This window comes from Epinephelus fuscoguttatus, linkage group LG7 (assembly GCF_011397635.1).
Source record: "Epinephelus fuscoguttatus linkage group LG7, E.fuscoguttatus.final_Chr_v1".
Taxonomy (NCBI): domain Eukaryota; kingdom Metazoa; phylum Chordata; class Actinopteri; order Perciformes; family Serranidae; genus Epinephelus; species Epinephelus fuscoguttatus.
Window position 1 is genome coordinate 36,493,939 of NC_064758.1, and position 27,775 is coordinate 36,521,713.

General features: G+C 40.6%; 1 protein-coding gene across 1 annotated transcript; it reads left to right on the forward strand.

Annotated features, from left to right (window-relative positions):
• The first annotated feature begins 117 nt into the window (after nucleotides 1-117).
• Nucleotides 118-27,049, forward strand: spats2 (spermatogenesis associated serine rich 2). Its single transcript, XM_049580773.1, has 13 exons — nucleotides 118-245; nucleotides 2,840-3,135; nucleotides 4,245-4,324; nucleotides 6,361-6,469; nucleotides 8,405-8,454; nucleotides 9,592-9,814; nucleotides 10,462-10,644; nucleotides 11,646-11,781; nucleotides 16,471-16,529; nucleotides 19,288-19,397; nucleotides 19,632-19,734; nucleotides 22,032-22,177; nucleotides 22,260-27,049. The coding sequence occupies exons 2-13, from the start codon at nucleotides 3,111-3,113 to the stop codon at nucleotides 22,512-22,514; spliced, it is 1,479 nt and encodes a 492-aa protein (XP_049436730.1). The 5' UTR covers nucleotides 118-245; nucleotides 2,840-3,110; the 3' UTR covers nucleotides 22,515-27,049.
• The last annotated feature ends 726 nt before the right edge of the window (nucleotides 27,050-27,775 follow it).

Here is a 27,775-nt window from a genome sequence, read left to right on the forward strand (position 1 = left end):
CACCACTGTATAAATTGTCTACGTGGTTCCCAAGCCTTTAAGTAGCGTCTGGAAACCTTTTCTTTGCGTCTGCAGAACTGCTTGTATTAAAAGGGAGGTTCTTGGACTCCAACCTGGCAACCCCGAAGGAGTCTGGTCGATGAAAATTGCCCACAGCAGACTACTTGGCATTAAAGACGGCTGGCGGTGGAAGCTGCGGTAACCCGTTTCCAGAATCTACTGCTCAGTTTTTTTGCCAACACCAAGTACGTATCAAATAACGTTTATCTGCTAACGCATTGAGCTCATAACTAACATAATAACTAACGCTTTAATGGTAGCTTAGCTGTTTAAGTTGTGTAGCTAAGAGGCGGCTAGCTTTACAGCATTGAATAATAAAAGCAGTCTGCTAGCTGCATGCTAGCTAAGGCTGCATTCAAAGCTCCGTCCATAAAAAAGGCGTCTATACTTGATGCTGCATTCAGACGTTGCCGGTGTAGTTTTGTTAATGTGGCGTTAATTGCTAATAAATTGCGGTCAGTAACGCAGAGCCCCGCAAAGCTAACCACACAGCGTTAGGTAATGTTAGCAAGCTAACGTTAACGTAACCTCCGGACTTCAGCCAAATATGTGAGATGAGAAACACTGAACGGAGAGACCCTGTTGTGTGTCAGAAGAAACCAGCAAAGAGTTAGCAAAATATGGATTAGCTGACATTTAAAACAGCCACGTTTCATAGGGAATTAAACAGGGTTAGGCAGCTAACATTAACACGAAGTTAGCTATTGATGGTTAACGTTAGTCGCTGAGCTAAGGTATTTATTTTTTCCTGAGATTGTAGGAAACTCTGGACATCTGGATATGTTTTTCAGCTGTCTTGCAAAAAATCAGGAGGCTAATTTGACTCAGTCAGCAAGCCAGATTGCACAGACCTGAATTAATAAGCAACCGTACTATATTTATCAGTCATACTGGTGACCTGTTTGTGTCATTGTATGCATTGGTTTGCACCTATTTGCACCTTAGTGTCACCTTTTATTGTTGTTCTTGTTGCTATATTTTGAACCTTACTGTCATCCAGTTTTATTTTAGGTTATTTTTGCAATACATTTGCTTTTTCTGCTCTGTCATTTCACTCCTCATGCATTGGACACTTCCTATCTGCAGTTACCTAACTCTGTTTTGCAACAGCTGCATCCCAGTTTCCCCCAGGATACACGAAGTTCAACCTTATCTTGTTTTAGGAGAATATATAATTGCATATTTTTCTCATTCTTAATACAGTGAATCATTGCACATCTCCTAGAATATAATTTTGAAAATTCCTGCCTAGCCTAATACCTGCCTAATACAATTACAGTATATGTATTTTTAATAGTATTTATAAAAATGTTTATTTTATTTCTTATTTTTATTGATGTTTCTTATCCATGCACCAAATGCCAAAGCAAATTCCTTGTATGTGAAATATCACCTGGCAGTAAATCAGATTTTGATAATGATAATTTTAAGTTGCAGGCTAAACCACTGGCTTAAAAACTTATTTGATTCAAACAAACTTTTCAGTCACCAGTATTATTTAAGTGCTGAGTTAGCACTTCTTCTGAGTTACATCACAAGTGCACCTGGCTTTCGCTCTCTCTCTCGAAGACTCAAGCACCATCCCTCTTGATAAACATCATGCATCCTAGTGCTGTGAATGAGTGGCCACTGCAGTGTCACTTGTTGACTGTGCTTATGTGTCATCTGACGTCTGTAGAGGTGTGGTGGAACCAGGACTGTGTGGCATGCCAAGTCCTAATCAACAGGGTGTGGGTTTGTACAGCTTTTAAGTTTCCCTTTCTGGAGAACCAGAGTCAGAAATGGAAACCTAAAAGTTGGGAAACAGCTGGCCCATAAAATGAATCAAGAATGCTGGAAGTCTGGTTGACTAGAGGGGACATAATTGAAGTAGACTCTGATATTGCATCAGTCAGCAAGAGATTTTGAGGCAGTAATGATTATTCAGCATGGTGATGGCATCAATTCCAAGACAAACCAAGACTTCCACGTGTCCCTTTTCCTGCTGTGTTAAGTGCAGAAATGGCAACATTTGTCTTTTATTGTGATGCATCTTTTAACCTCAGTATTTCTCTGCTTGTACAATAATTTGCAGACTTTTGTTTCAAGACTCAGCAGTGTGACTCTCAGTCATCTTTCTCAGTTTCATTTGAATTTGCAGCTCCAGTCACTGTAACAAAAAGAGTGCTGAAAATTAAAAGCACATTGCAATGCAAAACAGTTTCCAAAGGCCCATCGTCAAAAACTATTTGTGCCATTGGTTATGAGTTTGGCTGTAGGAAACATTCCTCTTGATCATGCCTATTAAAAAACATTTGTCACCGTGTCAAATCCTTTGATTTACAGTCACCATCAGCCCATTCAGAGGGCCCAGACTGTGAAGGCATGGTAAATATTCTGTGTAGCCCTTACAACATCATCACCCACTACTCCAGCAGAGAGCTGAGAAAAAAGGAAATACCCCTCAAAGATGTGATTCTCTCTACTCCTACTATCTTTCTCCCCTTAACTAAATGCAGTGTTTCTGCCAAGGACAATATTAAGTGCAGATTTTTCTCGAGAATGCTCTGCCAGACAGACAATAACTTACTGAAGTCTGTTTTTCATTCATATTACATAGCTAGAGGAAATGGATTTCATTTGCATTCATATTCAGATGTTACAAAAGTGGAGATTTGGTATCTCTGCATTTCTGCTTCATACATCATGGCTACAGTAACTTTGATTTGGTACTTTCCTGCATTCAACTCCATGGCACAGAACCATTTTAAAACTTTTTCTCTCTCCTCTCCCCACACAGATTTGGATCAGCTTGGTGGAGAAACGAGAGGAAAACCTGAATCTTTGCCTAAACGGTGGAGGCCTGAACTGAGGCCTGATCTGAACCTCCTTCTTCCAGCCCTCCTGCCAATTTGTGAGCCTGGTTGGCATCTTCTTTAACAAGAAAAACTCAAAGTGAAAGTGACCACTTTTGGAACCTGTGTTTGAACACCATAAACATATTTGAAGCGTTATTAAAGTCTTGAGGAAGTACACGACCAAACATTTCCTGAATACTTCTGTGTGACAACATGGCAAAGAAAAACAGCCAGAAGGGTATGTGTGCACTTTATTAATGCTTTGAAAGAAATTAGCACAATGAAACATATTTTATTGTATAAATTTAGTGTACAATCAAACACACAGTATGTCATTTGTGTTTCAATGGCTACAGTATGTAATTGAAAAAGGTTAAGTTGCAGGGAGATCATAGTTGGAAGATGCATTACTAAATAAATGTGTGTAAAATAAATTAGAATTATAATGTCTTCACAGACCACAGTACTTGGAGTAATTCTGAATAGTCATTAGGGAAATGCTGTGGACATTTAAAGTGACATTAACCTACATTTGTGCATGAGGAAAACAACTTTTACAAGGCATTTTCTCAAGAACGCTTTGCCAGCATTTTTTCCCTGTCTTGTTTTAAATGGCCACAGATTAACTTTGGACCCTGACTCTTTATACTCAGCTGCAGGCTTTTCAGTTTTAAAAAGAAATGTCATCAGACCTCCCATTGAAAACAAAAAACATTTTTACCTTTACTCAGCCGGTTTCATTCTGCATCTGATGACAGAATCCCTCCTTGAGTTTGTTCCTCTTGTAAAAATGTGTTTTTGAAAGCCTTCAGTGGTTATTAGTCATTTAAATCAGATGCAGATTCACGACTGCTCAGGCACAGATGTGATGAGTTTCTTTTTATTTTCACAAGTGCTCACTGGTTGTGCTGGTAACTGAAGTGGGTGTGCTTTAACGCCTAAATAAAACGTCCTTCCACCTCCACAGTACAATGTGCAGTGATGCTGACGTCGACATTTTCTCTTTGTGGGTCGAATTTTATACAAATGATGCCTTCAGTAAACAAATCTGATCTATTTACCAGCGTATTTGATTAGGTGAGAATGTGTTAATAGGTTTCTTTGATTTATTCATGGAGATAAAAATGGGTTTTTATTTTAAACAGAACAAATGGCTTTACAAGTACAAATCTGCCTTTGTAAAATGATTGGTATTTGAAAACTTAGCTGCCAACTCTTCCCAGGGAATCTCTGAGAATACGTCTGATGGTTGTTTTGCCTTGCAAATGACGTTCTACTGTGGTTTGCAAAATACAATTCCAGGCCGAACAGACAGTGGAGGGTTTTTTCTCTGTTATATTTTTCCAGATACGTCAGGGGTGGTGTTTGATACTCGCTCAAAAATGGCCATGTCCCAGGGAGGAACAGCTGAGAGGATGAAGGAGAAGGTAATACACACTGCACATTACCGGCACAGAGAGCCTGCAGGTTTTTTAGTAAAGGGTTAAGTTTGAAACATTAAATCACACTTTTTTTTCTAATACCGAGGGCTTCTAATCTGCTCCTGAAGTTAAACATTTCCACTCCGTGTTGGTGGATTCGCTCCTAAGCCTTGACATTCAGTTTCATTAGTTGTGGGCTCTGCACAGCAGCTTTGGCAACAGCAAACACGAGAGGGCAAGTTGTCAGAGCGTGAACAACAGTAATAGTATTGCAAAAGGAAAAATGCAGTGTTTTAGAGGCAGTCTTGTCTCAATAGGAGCTAATTTATCAGTGTCTGAAACAGTTATTCAGATGTTCAACACCTGTAATCCCTTGAAAAAATGACTTTGCTTGAGGTGTATCATTATATAATCTCTGGACGAGCCTTGTCCTCTTTAAAGCTGTTAATCTATAATGGAACTACTTACGGAAAATGGGGCAGCACACTGGTGTCGTAATAAATTCATGGAAGGTTTGGGTTTGTAATTTTATTTTATTTTTTTTTTTGTGGGGTTTCAATGCTTTAAAGAACATTTTAGCCCCTTTCCCGCTGCAACAAAACCCACTAATGCCTGCTAACAACAGGCTTTTTTATTTAGTGGAAAGGTTACAGTGGGCATTCACGCAGGGGTTGAATGACTGCAGTAGTCACGGGTATTAATCGGCTCCAGCTCCAATCGGCATCCATCAGCAATGATGGAAATACAACACCCTTGTAGATGCACTGATATTAGCCCTTTATCCAGCACAATGCAGTGACGGGTTTTGCCCAGGCAGCGCTCGAACATTGCTCCAAATTCATTGGCACCAATTTTGAGAGAGAGACTGAATAAGTAAGAGATGTTAAAAAGAAATAATCACTGTAGTATTATCACTGGGCTCCATGCTGCGTTACTGTTTACAAACCTGATTTCTGGCCCTTCCTTGACGATGAACTTGAAGGACCAGTTAAAAAAAAAAAGTCCACACAGAAAGGCACACTCGTCTACTGTAAAGCCGTTTACACAGCTCTCATCAGCTGACGATGGGAAAGGAGGCTATCATCTATTTGTATTGGGTTTTCCCGTGTTTAAATAACCCACGTACGAATGCTAAGTTTGGTCGGAAAAGGGTATTTGAGTAACATTTAACCTAAGTAGCAGTTAAGAATAAGAGCTGATAACCTGCAAACAAATATTTCTGTTCCTTTTGTGCAAAAAAATTTAATAAATAATTGTAATTGTCAATATTTGCATTGGTGCGGCTGCTTTGTTTCGACTACAAACAGACACATTAATAACATTGTATTTAAAAACATACTAATAAGAGCAAAAGTACAAGGTTTTGCCTTAAAGCCAAATGTTGTTTATATGTTAAAGGGACAGTTCACCTTCAAATCCTTCCCTGAGCATTTAGAAAGTAGCACCAGTGAAGTAGGTACTATTTTTTTAATCATACAGGAACTATGTTCAGTCACTGAGTTCCTCAAAGGGTTCTCGGTCCCCTGTAGTGCTGTTTATCAGTCTAGATTGTGTTGGTGTGAGTTGCCAAGTTGTGACGATATCAGCTGTAGAGATGTCTGCCTTCTCTTCAATATAATGGAACTAGATGTCACTCAGCTTTGTGGTGCTCAAAGTGCCCAAAAAATTAATTTTAAAAACTCAACAGCAGTTTCTCTTTCCAGAATTCACGACCTGGTTACTCAGCATAATCCACAGAACTTAATGTGAGCAGTTTCATGTAGAAAGTATTTTTTTTTTAACAAACAACATCCACCAACCGTATCACTACTCAGAAGGAACTGTGCATTACACAAAGATACACACACCAAAACAATCTAGACTGAAATATAGCACCACAGGTATGAGGAAAAAATATGTGTTTTTGTTTTTGGAGAGAGCTGTCTCTTTAAAACACCTTCCGTTGTGAATTTGCAGTACATGTTGAATCACTTTGATTGTTATTTGATACCAAAACCTGTTTCTCTCACACTCTGTGCTCTTTTTTTGTTTGTTTTTTGCAGATCAGTGCCGTCAGGGCTGTCGTCCCAAACAAAAGTAACAATGAGATTGTGCTGGTTTTGCAGCATTTTGAGAACTGTGTTGATAAGGCCGTTCAAGCTTTCTTAGAAGGTATGGAGACGTCACTGTTTGACCACAACAGTGTGAAATTATTGGCCCTCAAAGCTTCCTGATTCACAAATACTGCTTCCCGTGCAGGGCTCAACAATAAGGACTGCCTGATTGCCCCGGGCAAGTAAAACTCAAGGTCGGGCATGTAGACTAACAACTCACTTGCCCGACTTGGCAAGTTGCTAAAAATAGTAAAAGTTAATAACTAATTGATAAAATAAATGTATTTTAAAACGTGCTCTTCTGCTCTGATGCAGCGGTCTCTCTGCCTGAAGTCACAGGCACAGCTGTGTAACAATGTCCTGCCCACAGCCCCCATTGATATTATTTTGCGCAACGAACGCTTCATATAATAACGTAACAATATACTATTTATGGTGTTATGTCATAGTGTCATTTCTGTCTCTACATGGTCACGCGTTAACAATTCTCCTCTGCTCTCTGTATCGCGCACGGCGGAGTTCCGCCACACACACACAGGTGAGCACGCTAGAGCGGCTCAGGCCGCATTTTCCTGACCAAACCTGACCCCGAACCCGGTGCAGTTTGTCAGCTGACAAAGCTATTGTTATGGACACTGTGTAAATAACCAAAAGACTGCTGTTACGCACAGACAAACACGCTGGTAGCACGGCACTCATGCTGAGCTTGTGTTGCGTTCAGGCGTTGTCACATAAATAACAACTTCCAACACTTAAATAGGTCATAGCACAAAACAGCAGCATGTCAAGTGACTTTTTACTTTATTATATTCAATAAAATTGTATGTTCCTAAATCTTAAGACACCTCATATGTAAGCTAGACAGACATTTCACCTGCTCATTACTGTGCACACATGTACTGTATGTACTTAGTCCTAAAGAGCCCTTCTGGTGCCAGTAGATACATAGAAACATCCCAGCAGGCTGTGCTTTGCAAGCATACAAAAAAGTTTCACGCATGTGAAAATTATTTTTCATGCGTGTGCTTCACCTCCGCTGCTACAACTCCATCCTAGGGGAAACACTGCTGTGTGCATTTTGTGCAACAGGTGGATGTGGTAGTCTACTGGTAGAGTGGAGAGAGAGCTAGGTAGCGTTGAAGTAGAGTAGAGCAGGGCAGAGAGATGGAAGCAAAGTATATTAAACCCGGTGTTAACACAGCAGAACTGGAGAGAGGGGTGAAAAATAAATAGAGGTGGGCATGGGCACAAAATTATAGACGGAGAATGATTGACACATTTTTCACTTTAAGCCCTGACACTGTCATTTTTGTGTAGGAATTAAGGTACAATACATGTTGTTTTAATTAATAAATACAGTGTGAATAAAGATTACATAACATGAAAATAACTGCAGTCTTTGTTATTTGATAACCGCTTAAATTAAATAATTTTTATAGGGCAAGTAAAAACTGACTTCGGGCAAGTAGATCTTTGACCAACTTGCCCGACCGGGCAAGTGGAAAAAAAACCTTAGCGTTGAACCCTGCCGTAGAAGGAAGTAGTATTGCTTTTTTTTTTTTTTTTTGACATTATAAAATATTCGTTAGTATCATGTGACGCACCTTATCTGCCTACTTCTACAAACACCCTGAAGATGCCCCTTTAATTGTACACACATTCCCAGCACTACCTTGTTTGTTTCCTGCACTTAACTCAGACCTTGTAAGTTGTCCACTTTGCTTGTGCTTAGCGTGACCTTGAGAAAAGATTTTTCATGCATGCCATGCTTTGCATTCAGAGGCACGAGAGTCATTTGCATGCCTCTTAGTTTTGCAGGTTTAATTATAGAACCAGAAGGTTGTCCCACGTACGTCACACTGCTTTGTTCCTTATTAAGCCGCATCTAAACAACACCTTAGGGCGTTTAGATATTGAGATGGGTACGACAAGGTTTTAAGTGAGTCATGTGTTACTGTGCACCTTCGTCATTATTGTTTGCTTTATGCCTCAGGCAGTGCAGTTGAGATCCTGAAGGAGTGGAATGTCACCGGCAAAAAGAAGGTAAGAACCTGAAAGCCTGCATATTGAAAGTGTCTGTGTTGAGTAAGCATAATCATGTCAGCCCTTGTTATGAAGAATTTAAAAATAATTCCCGTATTTCTTAACATCAGATGTCCAAGGTGTTTTGTAAACAAAATGTGCCGTGCACGTACAAAACGTGGCTCTCTAGAACAGGCCGACTGCTCAGCCTCAGGTGTTGCTGCTTGCAACTCTCACGAGAACAGCTCATCCAAACAACTTCACACTTGTCACTGTGCTTTCTTAGGTCTTCAACAAAACACCTGCCATGACATAGTTGCGTCCCCCCGGCATTGCTAGACTATACACGTCATTCTGGTGCAAAAGGTCTCACAGATATTTAAAGCTCGGCTATTTCTGGGAACAAGAGCTTTCGTTTCAAAAGTTGCATAGCTGATGCTTGAACAGTTACCTACAATGTAACATCTCCGGTCTCTCTGGTTTCTCTTTCATAAGTTGTTAAATGCACTGTAGCTGACAACGGAGTGTTACGTACCCAGCATGCCATTTGGTGGTGTATAAGTTAATAGGGGTCCCCTCTCAATACAATACACAGTGTGTACATAATGCACCAGTGATAAATATGTCTCGTAGATCTCAAGAGCTCACACTCGACGCTGCCCTTCCTCGCTTCCTTTGCAAAACACCCACCAAGTGTGAAGTCGATCGGATGAACGTCAAAAGACAGACAGAGACTCCTTTCATTTTAACTATGCTGGCCGTACACCAAACAACTTTTCGAGTGATTTCACTGTTGCAAACTTTCAATGTCATAACAAAAATAATGAGAGTTTTACCTCAGTTGGTGCCCACTGCCGTAATCTTGATCGTTTGGTGTGAGGTGGTCATAAAAGTCAATCCGAGCTATCTAAAGTCGGTGTTTTCCTCCTCTTGACGTTCCAAAAAAATCAAACCTGTTTAATCTAGTTTTTAGTCTCGGCTCATTCAAATAGTGAAGTTTAAAGATGTGAACATTGTCAACAACCAATAGCTTATGCTTAAATCTTTTCTTTCCCAGTGTGCACTGACATTGTTCTTGTCACTGTGCTGATTAGGATAAAGGTAATGAACAAAGAAAATTTGAACAAAGAGGTTTGACACTGATCTCTCCATGTCCAGCCCAAGAAGAAAAAGAAGCCCAAGCCTCAGCCAGAGGCTTCAGCAGAGCCTGCTCCACCTGAGGCCGCCTCACCTGAGGAGGGCAAGGATGAGGTGAACGGCTTTCATGCCAACGGATCAGTAATGGATGGAGAGTCACTTGATTCTCTGAGTGAGCAGTTGGACTCTGCCTCCCTGGATGCGGCCGAGCTGGACTCAGAACCTGCTACATCCGAAACCACCGGTAATCACAGCTTTGACAGTTGAAGAAAGGGCTGAGTCAGGGACCATTTTAACTACAAACCAGACTTTTACTTTTTCTTTATTTGTGTCAGAGTACGTTGCTTCTCTGATGACACATCATTGACAGCTGTAGTAGTATTTTCTAATTGTTTTGGGTCTCCTAATATGAATAATGACAGTACTGCATCTGTTACGTTTCCATGTGCTGATTTCCACCAGCAGGACTTGAAGGTCTCATCTGTTGAAATTAGTGCTGTCACTCTTAGGTAACATTTTTAATGAATGAAACTTGCCCACAAACAGCAGAACAGATGGCCTCATCTAGCAGTTTGAGGGGGCGTCGATTATAATAAGAATCAAATGTTTTTCAGTGAGACCTGTGTGACTGCATACATTCAGAATCTGTTGTCAAATATATTTTTAGGCATCATATCAAACCTCACCATTTTCTCTTTTTTTAATTGTCAGAAAACATTTTTGATGACTTATTTTGCTCTTGGGAAAATCTTTAGAGAAATGTCCTAATACTCTGCTGCTGACCAACTTGTGGACTAATTTGGCTCATCTCTATTTTAAGCAGTTTTTGGGGGAAAGTTAGTTTGGAAACTACTTACTTTACTTGTTTCAAAGTCATCTGTCTTCTCGCAGGTGCAGAAGCAGAGAGTCAAAGTAGCGCTCCAAGTCCTCCCCTACAGCAAGGAGGGAGGAATCACCAGGGTCCCAGAGGCAACAAGAACCGACACAGACTGGGCTCAAATTCACATCCACCCACTTCCACCTCATTACCACCCACCACTGACGAGCAAGGATCGTCAGGAGCCAAGAAGATGGGTAAGACACTTTGTACCTCTTGTAACCCGAATTATCTTGTTCAGCAGGTTCATTAGAATACACTGATTAATAATGAAGCATGATCTGTCGCAAAGACATAGGTAAAACTTAATTTGAGACAAAATGTGGTAGCACTTAGGGTTGGGTCAGTTTCTGGTTTTGCTGGTCCAAACAAACCAGTTTGATTTCAAGCAAATCAACATATCACACATTCTGGCAAATTAAAAAGTAGCCTACATCAGCAACCTGTGAACCTCTGAATCCAACTTGTTGTATTGCGTTAGTAACAAGCAGTGTGACGATGTGATTTACATATTATATCATAAACGTACAAACAGAGCCACCAGTGTCTGACAGGCTGTGAGCCGAGCACAGGCAACGTGAAGGTGATCACATGGGAGAGGCTACAAGCGGCACACGTTGAGTTTGTTTACTAGAAAGTTCATGTGTTCTGGGGGATGACGAGAGGAGACAAGGCAGAGTTAGTCTCTCAAAAAACGAATCCTGCGGCAATATGGCAACATTTTGGATTTGAAGCTGACAAAAGCTAAACTTTTGTTGGATGCCCTGTTTCTATTTATTCCTGTCGCTCGCTTTGAAAGCACCATGATGGACAAGGAACAGCTGACTCAAGAAGCTGAAATGAGGAGTTACCTATAACGGCCTACTTTCCAGTAAATATAACAATAAAAAAACTATTTAAGTAACATTACATGTTTTTATAGAGGTGCATATTTAACAGATTCAATGTGACAGAGAGCGCCGATGTTACATGATGCACCACAATAGCCAGATACTCATTCGCAGTTAGGACACAGTGTCATTATGTTGTACCCTGAACTAGTTGCTGAGTCAAATGCAACACCTAAGAACATCCAGTATACCTGTCCGGTCCAGTGGCTTAATGTCAAACCGGTTTGAACATTTTTACACCGGCCCATCCCGTGGTAGACCTTCTTCTTCAACATGTGCCTAAGTCAGGTTTAATGTCTGCCCATCAGCTTCCAACATTGACCGCTCTGTGAAGGACCTGCAGAGATGCACCGCCTCGCTGACTCGCTACAGGATGGTGGTCAAGGAGGAGATGGACTCCTCAATCAAGAGGATGAAGCAGACATTTGCTGAGCTCCAGAGCTGGTGAGAACACTTTCTTTTTAAAGTTTGCCTCTGGTCTTGGCTACAGCTGAATCATAAGATGACTTAAGTATCTGAGCATGTTGAAAAGGGAGGTGTAACAGAACGCTTGTAGGGTGTTGCCACCACAATAACCTTTTGAGGAAGTCAGAGTCTGAATGAAGTTCCCGTGTCATACTTCAAGATGCTAAAAAAATGTTCATACCCCAGTGGTAGTACTGGATCAGGAACTTAAGGGGCTGGGTTTGCAGGGCTTTGATTACAGGAAACGCAAACAGTAATGCTTGAAAGTGACATCCAGTTCCTGAGTTTAGTCCCTGCAGGTCTTAAGTTCCAGGAGCTATTTGGTCGAAAGGGGATATTTGTGTTTCATGATATTTTTTCTTTAGGTCATATTTCTTGTTTACTAGAGCGCTGTGGGTGTGTACAGGTTTTCCAGTACCATCATTGTGTCAAAGGGCATTTGTCTTACCTTTGTCCTGCTTGATGACACTGGAACAGAGATTTGCATAATGGGAGACAGACTGTCCTATATGGTGAACCTCTGGTAGCTTTAACAGAGCCTCTGATGTGACAAGTCAAATATTTAGACTAACTAGAGTGTAGCAGTCCTTCAAACTAAAGCTATACTGGAATAATTTTGTGAGTCATTTTATTAGTTTAAGCAGTCACTTGCTGTATAGATTACTAATACTCATAAACAAGCACAGTTCAAGGGACAGGGTTGCTGCATTCACATCGGCAAGAGAAAATCCAGGTTTTCCTCTTAGCAGTAATAATCAATGCAGGCCCTGATAAGTCAGCAGGATGAGATCACTTTATTTATGGGTCTTGTGAGAATTTCAGAATTGCTGACGACTCCAGCAGGAGTTCAGTCACTCTCCAGCTAATTAATTGTAGAAGATCATAGATTGGCATATTTGACTCCAAACCTTTAAGGGATAGTTCAGATCTTTTGAAGTGGGGTTGTATGAGGTATTTCTCCATAGTCGGTGCATTACACACAGCACGTCAGTCAGCACACCTCCAGTTTGGAGAAGCAGGCAGGAGTACTGACATGCAAGCTAAGCAATGTACTGCTGTGGACTGGGTTAGAAGCAAAACACATTTTAGCTGCCTCAAAAAAGTCCCACTAAAAACAGAAATAAGTGTTTGCTATATTTAGAATATTTTCACTGCTTTACCTTGACATCAGACAGTGATTTCCGACGGGCAACTGAAGCTGTTATATTGCTCTTTTCAAAGCCAGATTCTATTGAGAAGAACAGTAATTTAACATTGCAAGGTAAAACAGTGAAAATATTCTTGTCGCCACCCTGGTCTACAGCAGTACATTGCTTAACTACTGTGTCTGTACTCCTGCCTGCTTCTCCAAACTGAGGGTGTGCCAACTGACGTCCTCTGCGTAATACACTGACTATTGAAAAGTACCTCATACAACCCCTCTTCAGAAGATCCAAACTATCTTTTTAACTTCTTGCATCTGATTTAGAAAAACACAAGCTCGAGGGGAGTGTCTGCACTGTATGCATTCTCCAAATACATATATTTAATTAACTATAGTATTATTAGTCTGTGTTTTATTTCTCACAGAGAGATCTGTCATCGATCTCTCCCTAAAAGCTGAAACATGACACTGTGGTTTCCTGTTGATAAGCTGAACGGGATCTCCACTTAGCTCCACTCTGAGCTCCCCTCCACGACTGCGCTGGCTTGCAACAGTTGAGCACTGTATCACTTTAACAGAGATAAAAGACTGATTGTTCTGTAAGTGTTAAACACCTTTAGCTCCCGCGAGGCTCTGACAGCACTTGTGTGGCTGAGACTCACATTGTTGTTGAATACTGATAAAAGAATCTTTTCTTTATCTTCAATAAATTGCAAGGTGCTCATTTTTAACCACTCGGTACAGAAGTAGATACTCAGAAAACTCCTGTGTGTCACGTTTTAGCTTTTTAGAAAGGCCGACGAAGGAAAACAATGATTAAAATGTGCTGTGTGAGGATGGTGGAACTCTTCAGCTCTGAAAACTGTAACCTACAAACAGCCACCTGCCAAGATACACAAACTATCATTGGAATTTCTCCAGGGAAAAAATAGAATAGAATAGAATATCATTATCAGCCTTGAGCATCTGAGTAATCGGAAGTCAGCCACAGATAATATTTAATGAATGATTTAAAGTTTGTCATGGGTGTAGCCTAATTAATGCCAGCTACACCTACCAGCTGTCAAACATACAGTCTAGTTACCTGTATGATGTCCACTTTCCAGAGGCATCAGAGAGAGATCATGACTGTTAAGAGCTTGGTGTGCTTGAACTAGGTCAAATACTGTGTCGTACAAAGTGTTTACCAAGCCCTGAAGAACAACACTGAGCTGTGAGGTGATTTTTGATGTGGTGGCCTCAGGTGGTAGAAGGGTTATGTTAGACACACTTTTCCAGAAATGCTTTTTTAACCTCCATACATAAACATTGCAAAATGGAGAAGAAGTTTTTTCTATTTTTCTGAGACTCAAACACCTCGAAATGACCTTTTGTATTATCAGAATTTGATCCATTAAACTTAAAATTTTGATAGGCCAAAAAACATAGTCATCTGAAGAAACCTAAAAAAAATCTTTGGTGCAGAGTAACCAGCCTTTATTGGGATAAAATGGGAGCCATCTTGGAACACCAGTATCCAGTACTATGTCATAGCCTCCTTCTGACTGCATCACACTGCTGTGAAGTCTTAAGAATTAGGATAATGACACGCATTTTCAGACAGTCTCTCCTTGAAGGGATTTGTGGTGTTACACTTGTTTGTACACAAGAAGGGACGGATGTCCTTGTGTAAAGAGTGAGGGGAAAAAAAACAGAGCCTGAGGGAGAGGGTCAAAACCTGTATTCCGTTTCAACTCCACACACCTGGCCAATGACTGCGTAACGAGGTGCGACTCTCAGACTGTCTTTTTGGAAAATTATAAAAATGTCAAATAGAGTCAAATCCTTTTTTGCTGTCCAAAAAGGTGGTTGTAGGTGATCCAACAAACATTTTGTTTTAAGTATCCTGAGGCCTTAAAGATCCCCCCCGGCAGTGTTGCTTCCTGTTTAACTTTGTTTCTCAAACAGAGACTGGAGGTGTGGTAAGAAGTTGGACATAATCCATTACTATGGTAACAAGATTACAGCTACAGTAGCTTGGTTAACAAGATGATGATTTTACTGTTTATCAGACAAGACAACACTTCGACTCGCCCTCTTCTTTACCGTCTCTTCCTGCTGCAGCTGCCAGTTGTTTTAGAGGCAAGGCGCCGTTTGGCTGCCGCTGCACTGAGGATAGACATGTTGCAGAGGTCCACTGTTTATGTCAGTTGAGGATTGGATTTGGCTGTTCAATACAAACACCTGACTATCCTTCCTCGTCTACATATAGAGTTCGAGAATTGAACAGACGTTCAGGATGACAGCCACATTCACGTAATATAGGAAACAAGCCAAGTGAGCTTTAAGAGCTAATACCTGCTAACTACATAAAAACCAACTGGTCAGCAACAAATTTGCCCACACTAGTATTGTATTAAGTTGGAGGCGGCAGTAGCTCAGTCCATGGGAACTTGGCTTGGGAACTAGAGGCTCGTCGGTCCAAGTCCCTTTTGGACCTAATGTGGAGTGTGGACTGGTAGCTGGAGAGGTGCCAATTCACCTCCTAGGCACTGCTGAGGTGCCCTTAAACAAGGCACCGAACTTCCAACTGCCCAGGGCGCCTGTTCATAGGCAGCCCCCTCACTCTGACATGTCTCCATTTAATGCATGTATACAGTAGGTGCTATTTGTCATTTCAGCACCTCTAAGCAGAAGCCAGAAGATGACATTAACTCAGAACCTAATCGCGCAAAGCCTCTCTTCCTCCAAGTAGTTGCCTCCATCTCACTCAGACTCTCCCTGGGTGTTAGTCCACAGCTGCCTCTATCAGAGAGCGTTCTAATTAACAGTTGATTATTCTGTATGAATATATGTGATTAGTACCCCCAGGTGCCGATGCTTCCCGTCGAAGCTTCAAGTATTGAGGGGTAATTATAGCTTAAAATTTGAAGCCCAATAAAACGCTGTTTGGGACAGCCCTATTTGAGCACATAATTAAGATTTTTGTCAAAGAATATTTAGCCAACAGCGTGGCTAATCAACATTGTCAGGAAATGACTCGGAAAAATATGAAATATCATAAAAATGGTATCATATGTTGGAGGGGGGCTTAAAAGCTACCCCAAAATAAAATGAGCCCACTCATAAAACTCTGAGCAATATTTTACCTTCCACATTTGTGTCTTAGTAGCTGCTGAGAAATCAAACTGTGGTATAATAACAATAACACACTCATGGTCATGATTTATCGTTTTGAAAATAGCCCCTGTATTAATCTACAGCATGAGGGAGAGCTGCAGTGTGTTTAACTGCTAGTATTACACAGTATAGGACCTGCTGTTAATGCTTAACTACTGACTTATACTGCACTTGGTGTTTTGCATTGTCATTCGGCAACGCAGCTGTTTACCTGATCCCAGTGTGGAGCTGCATCTTTGTTTAGTGTTACTGGAATTGCATCGTAATCTCAGTGCAAAGTCAGCGCCCGCGATATTTCTTCTTATCTTGAAGTGAGTAAAGACAAATGACCTCTCCTCCTCCTCTTCCTCTTTTTTTTTTTACAGTTTAATGGACAGAGAAGTGACTCTACTGGGAGAAATGGACAAAGTGAAAGCAGAGTCCAGTAAGTACTGTATTTTTTTTTTTAACCAAAAACCTGCTTGTCACTAACCACCCGGGAGCTGTTGGTATTCTTCACATATAATAATCACCTGACTCAAGGGCCTGGAGAATCTGACCTAAATCACTTCCGGTGAGGTAGTAAAAGAGGTTGTTGTGTCCCAGTTTCTTCAAAACTGCAGTGGTGCCCTCAGGGTCCAGATATACCTAGAGCATACCACCGTGTGTGTGTGTGTGTGTGTATGTAACATGACAGAGCAAGACTGCATATTTGTACAAGTAGGCCATTCTCTGTTATTCTGTCCTCTCAGTGTAGAGTGTTGTGTGTTCCAGGCCTGGAAAAAGTGAATAGTGTCAGGTGTCAAGGGAGACTCAATGCTGTCTTTGTGCAAGGTGATTGGGGAATTGAGAGGAAAGCAAAAGAAACTCGAGCATTTCTTCAACATGACAAAAGCCAGGTTTTCTCAAAACTTACCTTCTGCTGATCTCCTTCCTGTGTTAGACCTCTGTTTAACTGATGGTTTCCCTTTGTAACTTTTTGATCTCCTGCAGGAAGAGATGTGACTGATAAACAGATCTGACAAACAACTGGCGAACATTAAATAATACAAACTAAAACAGGATGTGCTCAGTGTTGTAAAGCCTGTGAGAGCCCAATTATGTTTCAGACACCCAATTATGTTTCTGACACACAAAAATATTGTGATGGTGGATCTCTACTCTGAGTGCACTTAAAAATAATTGGCAAAAAGAACATTTTGAGTAGGATATTTAATTATGTGTTTTTTTCCCGTCCACTCCGAGGGACAATTAATCTCAACACAGAAATCACAAGGGATGATCCCCCCTATGTTCATCACTCATTGATGCTATTTTTGAAGTATGAATAAGTCAATAAGTAATTTATTCCATTGAAATATCATTGATGTAATATAGAAAAGTGATTTATCTTTTCATAAATGACAAAAGGCTCATCTGCCTCATTTTTGCTGTGGTATCGTGATACTACTCAGAACCATGATATGTTCATTAGTATCGCACAGTAGGTCCCAATTTTGGTACCGTGACAACACTAATCTGGAGGGGTTCATCTGCAAAAACTAATGAAAAACTAAACAATGATATTCGGTACTCGGTACTCGGTATTCGGCCAAGCGTTTAATAATATTCGGCTTCGGCCACAAATTTTCATTTCGGTGCATCCCTACATCTTGTTATGGGCTTTATTGTGCACTTCATTCTGAAACAGGATTCTGTTCATACTTACATCTGCCAAATTTTGATGCTAAGCTTCCAGTTTCTTTAACCAGCCACTGGTGATTTCTTCTGTTCTTATTGAACTTTTGCTCAGAGGGATCTTTGTCTCTGTCTGCCCCCTCAGTTTTCAGTCTGGTTGAACTATTGTACAGTATTTTGTTCTCCTTGTACAAAACAGACTCTTCATACAAAATATCATCTTTCTGGAAGGAGGACTTTAAACAGCCTAAAAGCATGAAAGACCATTAAATTATATGGATCAGTCGAACCTAACCCAATCAAGCTTTTGTGTCAGGTGATCCTAAAATTTGACGGCCGTGTACACGGTATCATGATGTGAAAATGGCTTTAACTTCTGCCTTTGTTTACCTTTTAGATGATGAGTCAGCCGCACTTTGTACCTGTCATGTTGAAAGAGTACAGCTGAGTGTTGACGGGGAAAATGAAACTTACTGAGATTGGAGGACGTTTCAGCAGCATAGAAACAGACAGAAAGCTTTTATATAATTCTAATAATTATGTAATAATAATCTGCAGCTTTTTTGATAATCAGTCTATCTTCTTACTCTTTGTTTGCATGACTGAAGTTATTTTTCGGTCATAATACCAAATATTCTCTAATTCCAGCAGTTTGATGATTTTCTTGTATGTGACAGTAAAGAGAAAATCTTCAGGTTTAGATTGACTGGACAAAAGACAACATTTGAAGGCACCACCTCAGGGTTTAGGAAACTGAAAGACATTATCTTTTATATTTTATAGACAGAGCAGTTTATCAAGGAAATCACTGGCAGATTAATCAGTAATGAAAATAATTGTTATTGTTGGTTGACATGTAGAAGACCAGTGTTCCTATGCAGTATGGAAAAATATGAAATTTGATTTTAGTAATTGTTACATAAGTATTTACAAGGGTATAAAACATGTATGTTTCCAGACTATTGCCCCTATTCTGTTTTTAAAAATGTAAAATTCCGAATATTTGAAATTAAAATGATCATACAAAGAGTGTTTTATATGGCACTTGAAGCAGGCAGCCAAAATGTTTACCACTGTGTGAGAGAGTGCGGGCTACAGCGAGCTTGATGCTGGCGTGTGACTGAACAAACACTCCTACGCAGAACAGTTCTGCCCCAACAAGTGCCCTATAACTGAACCAAATCTGGGCATACACAACCAGATTAGTTTGAAAAAATATATGGCAGTATCTTTGAGTCACATATTCACATACCATCACAAGTAGTCAGATAATAAGCTTGTCTGAACATTTATGTATTGATGCAGTTGTCAGAAAACTTAACCAATCCAGGAACCCTGGAAGACGTATTCATGAAGATAATTCATTACATAGAGAGTTAACTCTTCACGGGACACGATCTATCAGAACTTTTATTGCACTCTGAAACAGAGACACCACGCACAAGAAAGATGAAAGGTCTTCTTACTGTTTTCATAAGACAGTGTCACCTTTGTTCATATTTATCTTCATATTTGTTGTGTTTCAGTGATGAATCTGGACGCCCGGCAGAAGAGAGCGGAGGAGCTCAGACGGCTGACAGACCAGTCGGCGTCCATGTCTGAGGAGCAGTTGACTGAACTGCGTGCAGACATAAAGGTATTTCAACGATACTGCTGCTCCGCTTTGGCCTCGTCTGTCTCTTTCTCACAGTGTTTGAGTCAATGGCCGACTAAATAATTGTTGAGTCACAATTAAAAAGCAAATTAAAAAGCTCATTTGTAGTGATGTTGTTGACTTAATCAATACAAACCACAAGCAGAAATAATTGAAAGAAAACATAGCTGCTGGATTGCTGATGATTATTATCGGTTGTCTCTGTTTTTCCTGCAGCACTTTGTGAGCGAGCGTAAATATGATGAGGACCTTGGAAAAGCTGTAAGATTTACATTTGATCTCGAGCCGCTGAAGATGAGCATCACAGGCTTTGGATCAGGTACCTTATCATTTGTTTAATCTTCCTTTTTATTTGTGTTCAGAGTGAAAAATTCTGAAAATAATTTCCCCTCCACATCTTAATAATCCTAAATGATGCAGAACACCCTCCCCACAAATCACAAAATGCCACAGCAAGCATTTATGCTGCTCAGTTTCAGCGTTTTAAAAGGTCATGTCCACAGTTACAGCAGTTTGTCAGCAGACTGGAAATACACTCACAGTGGCTAATGAGCTAGTTATTGTAACATGTCAAAATAAGGCCACAGTGTGTGCCAATTTAAATGACTTAGAGAGGAAGTGGACAAAACTAAATAGCATTTTTTTTTCCTTTAGAAACTTTTTGTTAGCACCCTAAGTGTTTAGTGTTTATTTTTGGTAACTAAATTCATTCAATAATGTGTCAAGCATTGGCACAACACTAAATATTGTCAACAGGAATATTTTTAATATCCTCAGCAGTGTTTCAGATTCATTGATCTCCCTCTGGTTGCATATTTTAGAAATTGAAACGTGTCCTAAAGTAACACATTGGCATCGTGTGGTTTTGAAAACAGACAGGTAATCAATATTGTTACTGGAGAGTACCAACTCATTTATTCATGTAATTAAATGTAGTCAGAGTTCACCCAACTTTGCTGAACTAAAGCAGAGATCTGTCTCATACAGAACGATTATTAAGTTCTCTGGTCAGCTTGGCTAATTATAGACTGTGTGTGATAACTTGGAAAAAGCTTCTCTTCCAGCAGCATGCAGCTCCGTCAGGTGCTTCTCATATCGAGGACAGCAAACTTCACAGGGGAAAAAATGGGACTGGAGCACACTGATTAATTTGCAGCCTTTATAGTGCAAAAAGTTCTGATTCCGCTATTAAAGGCTGCTCATCAATCTTTGTGCTCCAGTCCCTCTTTACTCATAGAACAAATATTATAGTTCATCCCATGACACACAAGCCTTTATTAAAGGTCCAGTGTGTAGGATTTAGGAGCGGAATATGACACAAGTTTGGTACCTAAAAATAAGTATTGTTGTGTTCATTACCTTCAAATGAGCTGTTCATATCTACATAGGGAGCAGGTCCTCTTCCACAGAGTCTGCCATGTTGTTTCTACAGTAGCCCAGAATGGCCTAAATCAAACACTGGCTCTATATAGGGCCATTGGTGTTTTCGTATCAGCCACCGTAGTTCTCCGACATGCTTGGCACATGGGAGACGTTTCAGGTGGTGACAGTCTGCAACCTCAGATGCCACTAAATCCTACACACTAGACCTTGAGGGTGTGTTCACATCAAACACAAAGTAAATTTTCACCTTGCATTACTCCATCAATGGCCCTGGAGCGTTACAATACTCGGAAATGTTTGCCCTCAATAGCTATGCTATAAGTTGTGATATTTCACTGGGGAAGGCAGCTAATACTAACGTCAGTGCTAACTTGGTTCGTAGTAAAGTAGAACTGATAGCAGATTAAAGTGATATGAACATGGACGCTCTGTGCTCTGAAGCAGAGTGAACCAAAACGGGAATACTCTGTTATTTTTCATATTCTCCACAGCAACGCATCCCCACTTCGACCTTTGCCTTTTCATCCTTTTGCAATAAAAACCCAGCTTAAATAACGCAGCATTTTGCTAAGAGGCAACTCAATAAAACAGCTTACTCGCGTCACAAATATATAATTTCAGAATTTACCATGTAATCCAACGTCTTCGCTCAACAAACCTCCAAGCTCTCTTCTTTTTTGTTCGTCTCTGTACAGTGCTGATGTTGAGTCGTTGAGCTCCAGGTGCCCACAGACGGCAAAAATAAGCTTGTCCTATTTCTGATTCTTCGGTAATGTCAGGAGAATCTCAACCAGATCACAACCTTGATAGGCTTTCTGACACAGCGTCGCAGAAATTTGTTTACACAGGAAACATTTCAACTCATGCATGCATATTTGCATCACTCCGCATCTTTGCTGTAACTTTTTATGGAATCATGCTGCAGGCAAAATTTGCTTTGCATTTGGTTTCAATACCTTTAGTCTCCTCTCATACAGGCTCTAAACTGGCAGAATGATCTAAGACAACAGTTTCTGACTGACGATCAAGGATCTCACCACATTTCTCAAAGTTGTCAGTGAAATCTGGGCCTTAAAACCCAGAATCCCTTCAAATCCCAAATATAGACCAGGTTAAAAAAGAGCTTTTCTGGGTTTTACCCAGCGCAGTTAGCCAGATAATTTAATGACCATGGTTCATGAGACAGTCCTAGGTTGTACTGTTGGTGTTTACCTTGTTGTTGTTTTTTTCCAGTTTACCATCCACGTACAGGCTATTCAAATCGGTCCCGCTGTAGCTCCACGTCCTCCTCTGTCACCAGCCCAAGCCTGCTGGAAACTCCTCCTCCCCCCCAGACCCAAAGCGCCCCCAGTGAAAACCGCCCTCCACCAAACAAACAGGTCAGCTGGTGAAACATTCAGACCATAAAGATGTTAAATTCAGCAGTGTAAATAATTCACTGACTTTCAATTCTCCTCTCAGATTTTCCAAGGCAACAGGCGCACTTTCCAGGGACAAGGGTATCACTCGGGTCAGAGGTATAACGGTGGTTCCTACCACGACAGGAACGCCGGTCGTGCTAACTACCGCTACCAGAGTGACGGCGGCTCCTCTGGTCCTTCACAGCACTCGCACAGCTCGAGAGGTCCCCACCATTCCTCCACGTCCTCCTACAACCAAGACCGACCCTCTCATAACGGGCTGCCCCAAAGGCTTCCTCGGACGCACTGCCCTTGACATTGGAAATCCCGTGCTCAATCAAAATCCATCTCCTAACCCTCGCACTCCCCTCCCCCATAGCCTCCCTATCCCCTCCGCATCCTCCCCTCTACTAACTCCTCTCAATGAAGAATAGAATACAAGTTTACATATTTCCATCAGTTGAGCTGTAGTGCTACCTGTCCACATCAACCCATTCATCCTTCAAACTTGAAAAGCTCTCACTGTTCTGTAATCGCTCTTCCTTTTCCATTTCTCTCATCCTGTTAAGGTAACAGCTTCTATCTTTAGGCCCCCTTCGAGAGATCTCATTGCTATGCTTTCCTCAGTCTCTGCTATTATTTTTTTGCAGTTAAGCTGTCTGCAAGAGACCGACATGATTTCCTGCAACAACTTGTGCACTATTGAAGTTGAACTCTTAGTACTATTTCTATTTTTGCTGTGGCTTATGTCAGCTCTCTGATGTGCACCTCAGATGTTTTTTTGTTTTTTTTAGTTCTCGTCTCCCAGAACCATTTCAATGCCTTCACCATGGAAAGCGTAGTGAAAGTGCAAAAGTAGTTCTAGCAGTAACAGAGATTCTTGTCATCAGGAGAGTAGACTTGCAATCAACACTACAGACTATCGTTAATCTTTACATGAAGGTAAAAACATATCAAACTGTAATCCAGAGGTTTTCATATGGCTGCTATAAACCATAGGGAACATGTTAACACTAGGACTAGGATGTGTTTTAGAGTAACTGTGAACACAGAAGTCGCCCTCTTAAAGGAAGAGTTTGATGTGGGGAATGGCTCATTTCCACTTGTAGAGAGTTGGATAAGATGAAGGATGCCAGGCTCGTGTCTGTGTGCTAAATTAAAACTGTCAACAGCAGTTGGGATGGGAATTAATGAGATTTCATTCATACCAATACTATCCTCAATTCTGCTTATAGGTCCAATTTTTTATCGATTCCGTTATTGATTCCTGATCAGCACTATGTGAGGGGGGATAGGCCGACAGATTTTCAGCGTCAATGCACCGGTGACACTCGATCACCCTTTCTTAGCTCATTTTCCCTGTGCAGTAAGCACGAAAGGGGGAGCTGATGGACGAGTCAAACTGGCTGTAGCCTGAGAGCAGTCTCTCTGTCATCATCATCTACAGTGGATGAAATGAAAGAATGTTTGCTCATATAGGCTTTATAGCCAAAGAAAAAATTTGCTAAGCTTGCCTGCAACCGCTGTTGTTATAACAGGATATTTACCCTCTGTATCAGACGTGCTGCTCAGTTGGGAAGTAGTGGCACTCGTGTGGAGAGTGTCAAATACATGGCATTCCTGGATTTACCCACGTTGTGTAGAAAGATATTTCAGCATGTTGCTGTTTTTTCCAGTTACTTGAAATTATAGTGTTTTTTGACATTACAAGCAGCACCGTCGTCATTTTTCTTTGTGAAATGAAGCCACGCTTTGGACCGCTCTTCCTTTCCGCTATGACTTCTTCTTGTTTCCAGCAGCGTGGACGCGTGAGTTGACATCATTGTTTTGCACAGCTGTCAGAAAAATATACAGACTTTGATGAAAGGAATTGATGCACTCAGAGGCATATGATTCCAGTGGCTCAGACTCCTCAATTCCCATCCCTAACCAACAGCCAGTTAGCTTAGCACAAAGACTGGAGTTGGAAACAGCTTTGATTCCAGTTGTAATGTCACAAAATCAGCCTCCCAGCACCACCAAAGTTCACTAATTAACACTTTCTGTCTTGTTTATGCAGTGGTTAGCACACAGTAAGAGGGTTCCTGGTTCAAACCCAGGGTGGGGGGTTCAAACCCTGTGGTGGGGAAGTTCTTCTGTGTGGAGTTTGCATGTTCTCCCCGTCCTCCCGCTTCCTCCCACAGTCCAAAAACATGCAGGTTAATTTGTGGCTGTAGCAGCTTTGGCTGTAGCTTCATATTTACCACACAGACATGAGAGTAGTGTCAGTCTTCTCATTCAACTCTCTGCAACAAAGAGCATTTCCCAAAATGTTGAGCTTTTCCTTTTGACTATTGCCTAAGGCAGTGATGTATCGCCCTCCCGCTGGCCAACGGTTATCGTGTGCGCTATTGTTGGCTCGCTGTCCATTATTTTATAACAAAGAGAGGGCTCATTACCTTTTTGTAGAATACTGTTATATGACATGTTAAAACTCACGACAAAGGAAACTGTCCACATGCTGTTCTATATTTACTCCTTGACGTTTATTCAGATGGATTTTCTTGTGTTGTTGTGTTGTTATATGCACATGGATGGCATATTAATGACGTGCTTGCCTTCAGTCACAGAGAGACTTCACACTTGCCTTTCTAGAGACATGGATGTCTGCATCATGACGGCTTTCTAAACAGACGATACTTGTAGAGCGGATGTGCGACTTACAAATATATGTATGAGAATTAGATCTTTTCTTCCCCTTTTTATATTCTCACTTTGTCCCGTCTGTGAACGTAAAACTGATCAAACTGATGAATGCGTTGGAGGGTTGCATTGATATCACAGATTTTCTTTTTCTCCTACAGTCGCCAAGTAGACGCTTCACGGCTGTTTGTTGTTGGGGTTAAGTCTCATCGTAGTGTCCGCAGTTTGTGAACAAAAAGCTGGTGAATACCTCATCGCTGATGTTTCGACGCGGCCCATTGTCGAGCCGTTTTCTTGCAGTGGGCTCTCATTCAAAGGGACAGGGACCCCCTGGTGATTCCTCATCTCTTCTTGTAGTTATGTACATACAGTATGTGGAGCTGCAAGGCTGTAGTGTAAGACTGATTGTTACATAATTGCTGCATTTTCTTCATAACGTGTCGTCTTCCTTTGAGCAGACTTTTGGAAAAACAATGAATTTATATTATGTTGTCTCCCTCCTTTTTGTTTCCTCGTGGGTTTTCTGATCATAAGGAGATTATTCTTCTTATTTGAGATTTAAAAGAAAATCTTTACTTCAGTTATTATATTAGTTGATATTGTGGAGAGAGGAGTGTTGACTTGTTTGCAGTATTTGGTTAATTTGTGCTGTCATCAGTAGGTTTCAACTAAAATTAATAGTTTGATATTTTTGGAAGTACACTTATTCCCTTTCTTACAGTTTGAAAACACTTCTGATGAAGCAAGAAACTTTTATCTTTTTTGTGTCGCTTGTAAGAAGTCTATTTTCCAACGTTGTTGGGGCTTGTTGTTGCACCTTGTGGTCACTAGGAGGGGATAAACATCAGCACTATAATCAGCCCGTTACAGCTAGAAAACTTAAACAAGCAAGAAAAGGTGAGATTTCTGCTCTATTAGAAGTGTTTTCAAACATTTATTTTTAGTTTTACAGGACAAAGACTTCAACAATGAAGAGTAACTGCTTGTTTTGGCAAATGTACACCTCACCGCCCCATCTCAAAGAAGGGAACTGTCTCCGATCAGACAGTCCTCAATGCTGATTTTCTTTTCATACTATGGCAAAGGCATGACCAGACCTACACTGCCTCTGATAAGCCGGTACACATTGCCATTGTTGGTTGGGTTTGTTAGGTTACGACATGAGAAATGAGATTGGTCGTTGTAAGAATATCAGGGTAAGCCAATCACAGGCAGGGAAGAAGAGAGTAAGACAGGTCATGTCTTTGCCATAGTAGGGGGGGAAGATGCATCCCAAACTGGGCTAGGAAACAGCTTTGTTTTCCGCTCATGTTAGAAAATACACCACCAGCACTTCTAAAGCTCAGTAATTAAAAGTTTAATTTTCATTTGTTGCTCAATTTAAAAAAAAAAAAAAAAAAAATCAGGCACAAAAATGACAATTTCCTGTTTACAATAGGTTTTATGTGTCAGATTATTTCTTGCCCACAATCACTAACCTCCCAGAATATCCTCTTTTTGCCTTATAGTTTCTTACATAACAACACTGTAAATTAAAGAAGGACATGACGAAATACTACAGATCAAGCAAGTTTAATATACATGACAATGGCAAGCTTTCCCACTCTTAAATGCTGGATAGTTGAGCTTCGCCTCCCCACAGTCTGCAGCAAGTTGTACTTGTGTTGCAGAGAAATAGTCAGGCACATAACCCCCAATAAAACAGCAAATTGTCATTTTTATACTTTTGATATTGTACATATTAAAGAAAAATATATCACATCTTAATTTGTGAGCTTTAGAAGTGCTGGTAGGAAGATTGTGTGACCTTTGGACAAAGCCAGGTGAGCTGTTCCCTGTTTCCAGTCTTAAGGCTAAAATAATTGGCTGGTGGCAGTTTCTTGACACATGATACCTGTTCTCATGTAACTCTGACTAAGAAAGAGAAAAAATGTATTTCCATAAAAACTACTCATTTAATTCTTTCAGAGGCGGTAATGTCAGAGATTTTTACTGACTGGTGTTTTTGGGGCTGCAGTTTGAATTGATCAAAGCAGCAGGACAGATGATGAAACAGTTATTCCAGCATGTCTCTATTGTTAGAGGTGCTGGACTTGTTCAGTCGAGACTCGGAGAGAGTAGATTCTGTCTGCCTCACTTAAACCACTTCTTTTTTTTTTTTTTTTTTTTACATTCCAAACTGTAGGAATATTAGGTTATCGCCAAAGAAATAATTTCGTCCTGTTTTAAAGTTGCTGCCTTTTTTTTCTTTCCTCGGCCTGTAAAGAATTCCAAAGGGGATAATCCAACAGTTCACCTTTTCTTCGTCTTCTTCCCACCTACTTTATTTTCTGATTCCTTACTGTATATACATATATGTAGCTATATAATTTTGTGCTCACATGGGGCATTTTGTATGTGATATTCATATTAGGCAAAATGGAGGTTAAAACATCTAGTTCATTCATTCTTCCAGTAGACCATGTGTCCTTCTCAAGACAACTTTTCTGAGACAACTGTAAACTCAAGTGCCTTTTCTCGTCTCCCACCAATTCATTGACATCCCCTCCACCAGAGTACGGACCAAAGACATCGACCGTCCCCGACACCCCTCTCCTCTCTTTCTCCCCATTCACTGAATTGCACACTTTTCATTTACTACGAATAAACAGTTTGCAATACTGACTGTGTTTGGGTTTTTCTTTTTTTTAGTTACACTGACATGTAAAGGTAGAGTTTCTATTCATGAAGCTGCTATCAGCTTCTACAGCTGCAGTGATTCATCAGCATTTCTGTGTGTTGAGAAAACCTCCTACTTCTTAAATGAACTATTTTAAAAAACACTCTTGGATCAACTGCAAAATGCTTTGTCACAAAGCTGAAGACAGGTCTGTTTGTCTGAGCTCATGATGAGCT